The sequence below is a fragment of the Schistocerca cancellata genome, chromosome 9, assembly GCF_023864275.1.
Source record: "Schistocerca cancellata isolate TAMUIC-IGC-003103 chromosome 9, iqSchCanc2.1, whole genome shotgun sequence".
Taxonomy (NCBI): Eukaryota; Metazoa; Arthropoda; class Insecta; order Orthoptera; family Acrididae; genus Schistocerca; species Schistocerca cancellata.
In genome coordinates, this window is record NC_064634.1 from 136,676,184 (window position 1) to 136,688,125 (window position 11,942).

At 37.1% G+C, this 11,942-nt stretch overlaps 1 protein-coding gene across 3 annotated transcripts in view; it reads right to left on the reverse strand.

Annotated features, from left to right (window-relative positions):
- Positions 1 to 11,679, reverse strand: part of LOC126101557 (uncharacterized) — a 76,285-nt gene extending 64,606 nt beyond the window's left edge. For all 3 annotated transcript variants that reach the window (XR_007522339.1, XM_049912196.1, XM_049912195.1), the window contains exons 1-2: positions 11,472 to 11,679; positions 3,577 to 3,701 (exon numbers count right to left, since the gene is read on the reverse strand). Coding sequence is in view for 2 of the 3 variants with exons in the window: in XM_049912196.1 (XP_049768153.1) it covers positions 3,577 to 3,701; positions 11,472 to 11,609 (263 nt within the window). In the remaining variant the exon portion in view is untranslated. The remainder of the gene's footprint in view (positions 1 to 3,576; positions 3,702 to 11,471) is intronic.
- Between the last annotated feature and the right edge of the window lie 263 nt (positions 11,680 to 11,942).

Consider the following 11,942-nt stretch of genomic DNA (forward strand, 5'->3'; position numbering starts at 1 on the left):
TGAATTCTGCGCATGATTTGGCATGGATACTCAATAACGTGATGTACAGGAGAGGTAAGGTACAGTAATTTGCTGTTGAATGTCAATTCTTTTGGCCAATCTGAAGATGGTTTTAGAAGATTTCCCATATTCATCTAGTGATATACTGACCTTCAGCTACAATTTACTTGTCAGCCTAGAAAATGTATCTTCCAAGAACATTTTGCTCAAATTTATTTATGCTAATCACATTTAAAAAACAGAAAGCATAAAAGTAATGCAGTAATTCTGTTAACAAGATCAGAAGTGAATTTTTGTAAGCACCAGGTACAGAAGGGTGTGAAAAGGAGGGCTGATAAAGCATAAACACCATCTGATGCTTCAGCTCATATTAAAATTTCATCAAATGGTTTTAAACAGTTCCTAGTGGTTTCACTCAGTACACCAGAGCAAAATTTTTTGTTGCACTACCCTCCAAAGGATGTGCAATCATGATCAGCAGTGTTGCAGGCCCACAGTGTTCTTAGAGAAGGGTGAATTGTCCAGGGGGATGTCAGTAGTGTCAAAGGTTCTAAAGAATGTCATCCTGTTGTTCATCACACTGGGAACAGTCATTTTTTACTGTGTAATGTGTGGGAATCAACACCCAAAAGGAAGGGGTGATTTAATTGATGTACTTTATCCCACTCCCTGAAGCCTTTCTGTGTTGATTCTGAGCAGCACTGTGTCTGAAATACTTTATTCAGCCACCACAAGAAAACTACATGATTTCAATACTGGGCATTGAGGTTAGGACCTCTATTGCAGTGGCATCAAGTAAAGGCGTAAAATTGGATAAGAAGGGTATGATGATCTTCCCCTTGTCTGACACATCCATGGTGACAATGGGCATAATTGATGTGAAATGTTATGTTAATGTGACATTATTAACCCATCCTATACCTCATGTGAACTTCTGAGTTCTGCCTTTTTTTCACATGTGTCAACACCTTGCTGTTAGAAGTATCACTGAGCCTAAGGCTGAAGTCACAAGATGTCATGCTTTTTAACTATTACAGATGAAGGCTGTAGGCATCTTTGAGCCAAATTTCAGACTTCTACAATGCAGTGGAAGATAATTATGGAGTTTCAAAAAAGTGACCCTTTAATTGTGTTGTGCAGTGTAATTTTTTGGATACCCACAATTTAATAATATGAAGATTTAAATTCAGATAATTAAATAAAAGTATGGCATCCATATTGACATTAATAATATAAAATGGTTTGCTTTGCATATACTATTGAAATATCCTCACTGTTTAGGTATCAGAAATTTACCTGAAAATTACTGAGCAACTATCAATCATTTGAGATATGATAAATTTTGTGAACTTCTTGACAAATTTATTTCTTCAAATACATATTTCAAAACTAACCACATTTGTCATATCAAAAAGGCCAGTTTAGAAAAGGTCCTCGATCTTGGAAAATTTTCTGTGGGCTACCACATCCTCCTGTCAATAGCTCTTGGTCAGATTCAGTATTTTGGGACTATGGTCTCCAATATGCTATCTGAAGATGTGAAGTACAAAACTGAGAATCTCTCAATATTTAACAAAAAATTAAAATTGTGCTTTATTAGCCACTTCTCCTTGTGAAGAAGTAAGCTGGGATCTTTTTACTTCCTCTCTTGTTTTGCCATCTGACTTCTTAAATTCTTTCTTTTTTTTCATTTTAGCTAATTACCATTAACATACATAAGTACAATCTACATTTTCATGAAAGAGAAAGGTTGGCCCATGTTTTTAAACAATATAGCACCAGATCTATTTTTGTGCTTAGTTTTGTGTGTGTAATTAATTTCCTGATTCATTTTGACTATTCCGAGTTAATATTTTTCATTATAGGATGAAATCAGTAATTGTTTCTTAACTTAAATTCTGTTATTGACTTATAAACAAATATAAATTCTGTATTAATTATAAACATTTGAAAGACAAAACCCTGTTATGCTTTAAGTACCTATTTGGCACTACACGGAAACATATCAGCAAAACCAGCCCTTAATTAATCCCAAAGTTATTACCAGTTTTATCAAAAGTATTTTTTGCATAACTATATCTGTTAATTTCACCATTTAAACAAATAACTCAGCTTAACTCTTGTAATAGAAGAAACTGTTAAAAAGAAAGAATTTTTCCATGTATTCAGTTAATTGAATGAGGTATACTTAATTGTAATTTCTGTAACTCTAACATCAAACAATGTATAGTTTCAGTATCTATTATTGTGATTATATATAAGGGCCCGAAATTTGGTCCCGAGACAGTCAATTAACTGCCGATTTTCAGACAAGACACTCATGCTGGTTAGGTCAACAAAGCTGCATCAACTTAACTGTGAAATAAGTGTAACAGGCCATGTGTTAAAACAATGACAGTGTCTGTTCAATACATGCCACATTATTCTGCAAGAACTGTTTGGTTACGTTTTTACTGCTCATAGATATTCAACAGTAAACTATTGTAGCAGTATGCTGATGTTTGACTACAAGCTATTAATGAGGCTTATTGAAAGTTAAACAATAGTCCACTAGCCATATTAACTGTGTAATTTTGCAGGATTGTAAACAGTGAAAGTAGTTTTGTGCAACTGTTGGCTACATTATTTACAGTAGTCAGTGTTGAAATTCCACCCCCCCCCCCCCCCACCCATTTTTTAGCCAGTATAATAACGCAGTTTGTCAACAGCAAGGACTATTAATGAAGGAATAAAGCAGGTGAATGTCACATCCAGATTATCTGGAACTGAAGAAGGTAACACCAAATAGGCAAAACTTTTAACTGTATATTCTTACAGGATATTGAAAACTGTCAACTTATAAAAATTTTCAGTATATGTTATTAAGAAAGCAGTAAAAGTTAAACAAAAGCTACTCTGTACATCTGGGAAAATAACAGTTCTTTTTATATACATTTTTTTCCTTTTAATTCATTATCATCATTTATGACTTTAAGAGAACAAATAGAGCATAGCTAGTTAATGACTACAGCTAATAGCAGCAGTCTCTGGCAGGTACCGGTACTTCTCTCTATTACTTTGTACCTCGACTCATTCAACATCCCTGTCCATCATGGCATGTATGGAACACAATGTATGTCTGAACAATGAATGAAGAAAATCTAGAAATAATGTAAGGTTATGGAAGTTAAAAACAAGCAAAGTAGCTGAACGTTTATGAGTAACTTGCGTTTATAGAGCCTATATTTTGTTCCGATTTAAAATGATCACGCACAGGCCCCTAGTTATAAAATTCACTCCTATGTCATCTGACTCTGTACTACATCATTTTAGGTAAAACTGTATCAGACTGCTCTCATGTTGACTGTTGTACCTGTTAGTTCTATGACTTTTCTTAAGAGATTAACTATAAAAGTCAGTCCATAGATGTAACAATGTTACTGGCAATCACCTCTTTCATGCTAGCATCAGGGAATACTTTGCTGTCTGTGGTAGTTATACTATCTAGTGTCCTTTTTTTACTCTTAATAAAAACAAACAAGCTGCTTAATGACTGAGAAGCTGACATCCCATATGTTTCATGTGCAGGATTCTTACCTGTTTGGGTCAACAGCAACCCTGTCTCCTACTTTTAAGTGAGTCACGTTTGATCCAACAGCTGTAACAGTTCCACTAAACTCATGTCCCATGACAACTGGACTGTCAGAGCATGGAAATGAACCCTATTTAACATAGAAACCATTATTTTTACAGGAAAATTTGTGCTTTCATCAGGTACTTTTTGAAACTATTACAAAAACACAGAGGTTCATAATAGCTATAAACATTATTATGACAAATCATAGTAGATGAAAACACTGCATTTTGGACATATTCAAAACTACAAAAAAATCTCCCATTCAGCACATTTTGTCAAAATATAAAAAGCCTTTAAAATATAAAGGAACCTTTTTTTTTAGTGATTGCCACACCACCTTGCATATGACATTTCCCTATTTTGTAATAATACAAAATGAGCTGCCCTTCTTTGGATTTTTTTATGCAGGCATGATGAGTGAAAAACCTGAGAATTTTATGGAAACTCTTTTTCTTTCACTTTGTCTTAGTGTAAGACGACTGTATTATTCTAGCCTGTTCTGATTTTATGTTTCTGTTCTTTGTCTCTTGATAAAACTGTAAAATATTTAATTTTATTACTTCATCCACTTACTTTATGTGCACAATACAAGATTTTTACATTTCTGCTTACACATTTTCAAACTTACAGTAGTTTCTATGATTTAAATTTATTGCTTGGTTCTTACAAGCCCTTTACTTCAGACAAAATTCTTTCTTTGTAGGACACAAAATTTTCTCACATACCAGTAAATTTTTCTCACTACTTCTTTTATTAACTTTTATTTGTATTAGGGAAAAGATGGCTTCACAGAGTTTGAGAAACGAATATCTACAAAAATGAATTAAATTTCTCATTCACCATGCATGACAGGCAAACTTCTTCCAGTTTTTCTGTAGTAGAATATGTCTAGATATCTTTAAACTGAATTACCATATTTTCATAATAGCAATAGACAAAGTCATACACATAATACAATACAGTACATGCTATAAAAGAACAGAATTGTTAATAACATTACAGTTTAATATCACAGGTCATGAAATCCTTTATATTGTAGAATGGATTTACAACTAACCAGTCATAAAGTGTTTGTTTGTATTGTTGCTCTGGTAAATTTTGTATAGCTTGTGGAAGTTTGTTAAATAATTTGTGGCCCATAAGTTCATAACTGTTAACTGATTTTGACAGTCTGTGGTAGGGCGTATGGATACAGCTGTTTGTCCTAGTGTTGTAACAATGTATATTTGCCCTGTGTTTTACTTTAGGTAAGTTCTTTTGTGTGTAGATTAAAACATAATAAATATACAGGTTTATTACTGTCATGATTTTTTGTTGAGTAAACAAAGGTTTACAATGAGCCTTGTATGGTGAACCTGTAATTATCCTAATAGCTTTCTTTTGCAGCAATAGTATATCATGCATACAAGTGGAGTTTCCCCATAAAATAATACCATAGGATATGATGCTTTGGAAAAATGAATAGTAAGATACTCTAACATAATTTTTAGGTACACAGTGCATTAATCGCCATAACAAATAGATTACCCTAAACAATTTACCGCTAATATACCTAATATGTGGATTCCAAGAAAGTTTATCATCTAAATATACCCCCAAAAATTTAACACAACTAGGATCATCTGATGGAAACTTGTTTCTTAATCTGAATACCATCTGCTGGGTTTTGCTTTCATTCATAATGGTCTGCTTGTGTCTGTGTATATGCGGATGGATATGTGTGTGTGTGCGAGTATATACCTGTCCTTTTTCCCCCCTAAGGTAAGTCTTTCCGCTCCCGGGATTGGAATGACTCCTTACCCTCTCCCTTAAAACCCAAATCCTTTCGTCTTTCCCTCTCCTTCCCTCTTTCCTGATGAGGCAACCGTTGGTTGCGAAAGCTTGAATTTTGTGTGTACGTTTGTGTTTGTTTGTGTGTCTATCGACCTGCCAGCGCTTTTGTGTGGTAAGTCTCATCGTCTTATATATATATATATATATATATATATATATATATATATATATATATATATATATATATATATATATATATATATATATATATATATATATATATATATATATATATATATATATAAAAACAAAGATGATGTGACTTACCAAATGAAACCAAATGAAAGTGCTGGCAAGTCGATAGACACACAAACGAACACAAACATACACACAAAATTCAAGCTTTCGCAACAAACTGTTGCCTCATCAGGAAAGAGGGAAGGAGAGGGAAAGACGAAAGGATGTGGGTTTTAAGGGAGAGGGTAAGGAGTCATTCCAGTCCCGGGAGCGGAAAGACTTACCTTAGGGGGAAAAAAGGACGGGTATACACTCGCACACACACACACATATCCATCCACACATATACAGACACAAGCAGACATATTTAAAGACAAAGAGTATGGGCAGAGATGTCAGTCGAGGCAGAAGTGCAGAGGCAAAGATGTTGTTGAATGACAGGCGAGGTATGAGTGGCGGCAACTTGAAATTAGCGGAGATTGAGGCCTGGTGGATAACGGGAAGAGAGGATATATTGAAGAGCAAGTTCCCATCTCCGGAGTTCGGATAGGTTGGTGTTAGTAGGAAGTATCCAGATAACCCGGACGGTGTAACACTGCGCCAAGATGTGGTGGTCGTGCACCAAGGCATGTTTAGCCACAGGGTGATCCTCATTACCAACAAACACTGTCTGCCTGTGTCCATTCATGCGAATGGACAGTTTGTTGCTGGTCATTCCCACATAGAATGCATCACAGTGCAGGCAGGTCAGTTGGTAGATCACGTGGGTGCTTTCACACGTGGCTCTGCCTTTGATTGTGTACACCTTCCGGGTTACAGGACTGGAGTAGGTGGTGGTGGGAGGGTGCATGGGACAGGTTTTACACCGGGGGCGGTTACAAGGGTAGGAGCCAGAGGGTAGGGAAGGTGGTTTGGGGATTTCATAGGGATGTACTAAGAGGTTACGAAGGTTAGGTGGATGGCGGAAAGACACTCTTGGTGGAGTGGGGAGGATTTCATGAAGGATGGATCTCATTTCAGGGCAGGATTTGAGGAAGTCGTATCCCTGCTGGAGAGCCACATTCAGAATCTGATCCAGTCCCGGAAAGTATCCTGTCACAAGTGGGGCACTTTTGTGGTTCTTCTGTGGGAGGTTCTGGGTTTGAGAGGATGAGGAAGTGGCTCTGGTTATTTGCTTCTGTACCAGGTCGGGAGGGTAGTTGCGGGATGCGAAAGCTGTTGTCAGGTTGTTGGTGTAATGCTTCAAGGATTCCGGACTGGAGCAGATTCATTTGCCACGAAGACCTAGGCTGTAGGGAAGGGACCGTTTGATGTGGAATGGGTGGCAGCTGTCGTAATGGAGGTACTGCTGCTTGTTGGTGGGTTTGATGTGGACGGACGTGTGAAGCTGGCCATTGGACAGGTGAAGGTCAACATCAAGGAAAGTGGCATGGGATTTGGAGTAGGACCAGGTGAATCTGATGGAACCAAAGGAGTTGAGGTTGGAGAGGAAATTCTGGAGTTCTTCTTCACTGTGAGTCCAGATCATGAAGATGTCATCAATAAATCTGTACCAAACTTTGGGTTGGCAGGCCTGGGTAACCAAGAAGGCTTCCTCTAAGCGACCCATGAATAGGTTGGCGTACGAGGGGGCCATCCTGGTACCCATGGCTGTTCCCTTTAATTGTTGGTATGTCTGGTTTTCAAAAGTGAAGAAGTTGTGGGTCAGGATGAAGCTGGCTAAGGTAATGAGGAAAGAGGTTTTAGGTAGGGTGGCAGGTGATCGGCGTGAAAGGAAGTGCTCCATCGCAGCGAGGCCCTGGACGTGCGGGATATTTGTGTATAAGGAGGTGGCATCAATGGTTACAAGGATGGTTTCTGGGGGTAACGGATTGGGTAAGGATTCCAGGCGTTCGAGAAAGTGGTTGGTGTCTTTGATGAAGGATGGGAGACTGCATGTCTGCTAATATGTCTGCTTGTGTCTGTATATGTGTGGATGGATATGTGTGTGTGTGTGCGAGTGTATACCCGTCCTTTTTTCCCCCTAAGGTAAGTCTTTCCGCTCCCGGGACTGGAATGACTCCTTACCCTCTCCCTTAAAACCCACATCCTTTCGTCTTTCCCTCTCCTTCCCTCTTTCCTGATGAGGCAACAGTTTGTTGCGAAAGCTTGAATTTTGTGTGTATGTTTGTGTTCGTTTGTGTGTCTATCGACTTGCCAGCACTTTCATTTGGTAAGTCACATCATCTTTGTTTTTAGGTATATTTTTCCTTCGTGGATTGTTTCCTTCTATTATAACCATATATATATATATATATATATATATATATATATATATATATATATATATATATATATATTTAAAAAGAAAGATGATGAGACTTACCCAACAAAAGCGCTGGCAGGTCGATAGACACACAAATAAACACAAACATACACACAAAACTCTAGCTTTCGCAACCAACGGTTGCCTCGTCAGGAAAGAGGGAAGGAGAAGGAAAGACAAAAGGATTGGGTTTTAAGGGAGAGGGTAAGGATACATTCCAATCCCGGGAGCGGAAAGACTTACCTTAGGGGGAAAAAAGGACAGGTTTACACTCGCACACACACACATATCCATCCACACATACACAGACACAAGCAGACATTTGTAAAGGCCTTTACAAATGTCTGCTTGTGTCTGTGTATGTGTGGATGGATATGTGTGTGTGTGCGAGTGTAAACCTGTCCTTTTTTCCCCCTAAGGTAAGTCTTTCCGCTCCCGGGATTGGAATGACTCCTTACCCTCTCCCTTAAAACCCAATCCTTTTGTCTTTCCTTCTCCTTCCCTCTTTCCTGACGAGGCAACCGTAGGTTGCGAAAGCTAGAGTTTTGTGTGTATGTTTGTGTTTATTTGTGTGTCTATCGACCTGCCAGCGCTTTTGTTGGGTAAGTCTCATCATCTTTCTTTTTAAATATATTTTTCCCACGTGGAATGTTTCCCTCTATTATATATATATATATATATATATATATATATATATATATCTGAAAGAAAGATGATGAGACTTACCAAACAAAAGCGCTGGCAGGTCGATAGACACACAAACATACACACACCTAAAAACAATATATATATATATATATATATATATATATATATATATATATATATATATGGTTATAATAGAAGGAAACATTCCATGTAGGAAAAATGTACCTAAAAACAAAGCTGATGTGACTTACCAAATGAAAGTGCTGGCAGGTCGACAGACACACAAACGAACACAGACATACATACAAAATTCAAGCTTTCGCAACAAACTGTTGCCTCATCAGGAAAGAGGGAAGGAGAGGGAAAGAAGAAAGGATGTGGGTTTTAAGGGAGAGGGTAAGGAGTCATTCCAGTCCCGGGAGCGGAAAGACTTACCTTAGGGGGAAAAAGGGACGGGTATACACTCGCACACACACACATATCCATCCACACATATACAGACACAAGCAGACATATTTAAAGGCAAAATATATATATATATATATATATATATTATATATATATATATATATTATATTATATTATATTATATACGGCACTGCGTAAGATCCTACGGTCTTGGCGTGCATCCGTGCGTCGCTGCGGTCCGGTCCCAGGTCGACGGGCATGTGCACCTTCCGCCGACCACTGGCGACAACATCGATGTACTGTGGAGACCTCACGCCCCACGTGTTGAGCAATTCGGCGGTACGTCCACCCGGCCTCCCGCATACCCACTATACGCCCTCGCTCAAAGTCCGTCAACTGCACATACGGTTCACGTCCACGCTGTCGCGGCATGCTACCAGTGTTAAAGACTGCGATGGAGCTCCGTATGCCACGGCAAACTGGCTGACACTGACGGCGGCGGTGCACAAATGCTGCGCAGCTAGCGCCATTCGACGGCCAACACCGCCGTTCCTGGTGTGTCCGCTGTGCCGTGCGTGTGATCATTGCTTGTACAGCCCTCTCGCAGTGTCCGGAGCAAGTATGGTGGGTCTGACACACCAGTGTCAATGTGTTCTTTTTTCCATTTCCAGGAGTGTACATATATATATATATATATATATATATATATATATATATATATATATATATATATATATATATATATATATATATATTACAGTTTTAAAGATTAGTATTTCTAATATTTACCCCATTCCCTTAAATGGCACAACACGAGTATATTATATTTATAGATTTATTTCTTCCTATCCAAGAATTCATCTATGGTATAGAAGGAGTTGTCAAGGAGATATGATTTCAATTTATTTTTGAAGCTATTACTGCTATTAGACATTTTATTTCATCTGGTAATTTTTCAAAAATTTTTATAGCAGCATATTTTACCCCTTTTTGTGCCAAAGATAGGTTGAGTAAAGGATAGTGTAAGAATTATTTTTTGGGTATTATAATCATGAATGTCACTGTTGTTTTTAAACTGGTCCTTGTTGATGAGAACAAATTTCATTAGTGAGTAAATGTACTGTGAGGTTGTTGTACGAGTTCTCAATCTTTTAAAAAGATGCCTACAAGATGTGTGACTATGAATCCCACACATTATTCTAAACATTTTCTTTTGAGCAGTGAATACTTCTTGTTGAAGTGTTGAGTTACCCCAAAATATTATTTCGTATGACATCAGAGGGTGAAAGTATGCAAAGTATGTTAGCTTACTAATTTCTATAATTTCTATATCCTCAAAATTGGCAATTATTCTGATTGCAAACATTGCTGAACCTAGTCGCTTTAGAAGATACAAAATATGAATTTTCCAATTAAGATTCTCATCTATATGTACACCTGAAAACGTAGTATGCTCTACCCTGTCTACTGACTTCTGTTGCTGCATTAGATTTATTGAAGGAACTTTACTTTTTGCAGCAGAAAATTGGATGTATGGATGTACTGTTCTTTTTTTTTCTTTTTTTTTTTCTTTTTATCAAAGTTTAAAGCAAGGCCATTTGCAGAAAACCAATTAATGACTTTTCCAAAGAACTTATTTGTACCATCTTCAATTGGAGTTTCTTTTACTGGATTAATAATGGTGCTTGTATCATCGGAAAACAGTTCAGCTTCTTGTTTCAGATAAGAAGGGAAGTTGTTCGCATACATCAAGAACAGAAGGGGACCCATGATTGAACCCTGTGGAACACCTAATGTAATTTCACTCCAGTTAGATGAAGTGGCAAACTTATTCAGATCACTTGACCCATATAAAGAAACCTTTTGTTTCCTGTTCTGTAGGTATGATTTAAATGCTATTCCATTTATACTATAAAATTGTAATTTCTGTAACATAATGTCATGGTTCATGCAGTCAAATGCTTTGGACAAGTCACAGAAAATTCATATTGATGACATTTTACTATTTAAAGACTCTATTATGTGGACAGTGAAACTGTATATTGCTGTCTCAGTGGAACAGCATTTTTGAAATCCAAACTGTGATTTACTACGTATACCATTACTGTTGATGTGGCTAACTGCTCTTGAGTACATTACTTTCTCAAAGATTTTTGATAATGCTGTAAGCAAGGATACTGGCCAATAATTATTGACATTATTTAATATGATACTGCTAGAAATAACCTGGAAGAACTGATTCTGACCAGTTAAGTCTCAAAACCTTACACACAGCTTGAGCTAGCAATATGACATATCCAATCAATAACGTTAGAAAAATGATGAAACTGTGATGGGCAAATCCAGTTTACAGTGCCTATAATTACCTCCAGGAAAACATTAATTCTGTATTTTCATGTAAGTCACACAAACATACACACGCACACACACACAAATATCTTTTGTCAAAAACATATTTGTCAAACAAATAATTTTGGTACTTGCCTCAAAAACATGTAGATCAGTGCCACACACTCCTGAATATGCAACTTTGACTAGGACCCAACCTTCCTTAACTGATGGTACAGATTTTTTAATTAGTGAAACTGTCTTGGTTTTGGAATTGAACTGTAATGCTTCCATTGCTGGATAAACTATTGTGCCTTGAAGTTAAACAAGTATTTTGAGTCAAGAGGCAACTTGGCTAATGAGAGTAGCTTTATATAACACTGATAAGAGAAGTGAACTGTGACATGCTGGGGTTATCCTTGTTGTATAATTAATACATGTTTGACAAATTATCTTATTAAAGCAGATTTCTTGGCAGCAGAAAACCGAAGCACATACTGTGATAAATGAGAGATTTACTAACAAACACTGTTTATACGTTTTACATTTGTTATTCACTATACCTCAGATGTGTTTTATATGAGATTCATCAACATGCAGGTACAGGGACAAAAATCATAGTACAAT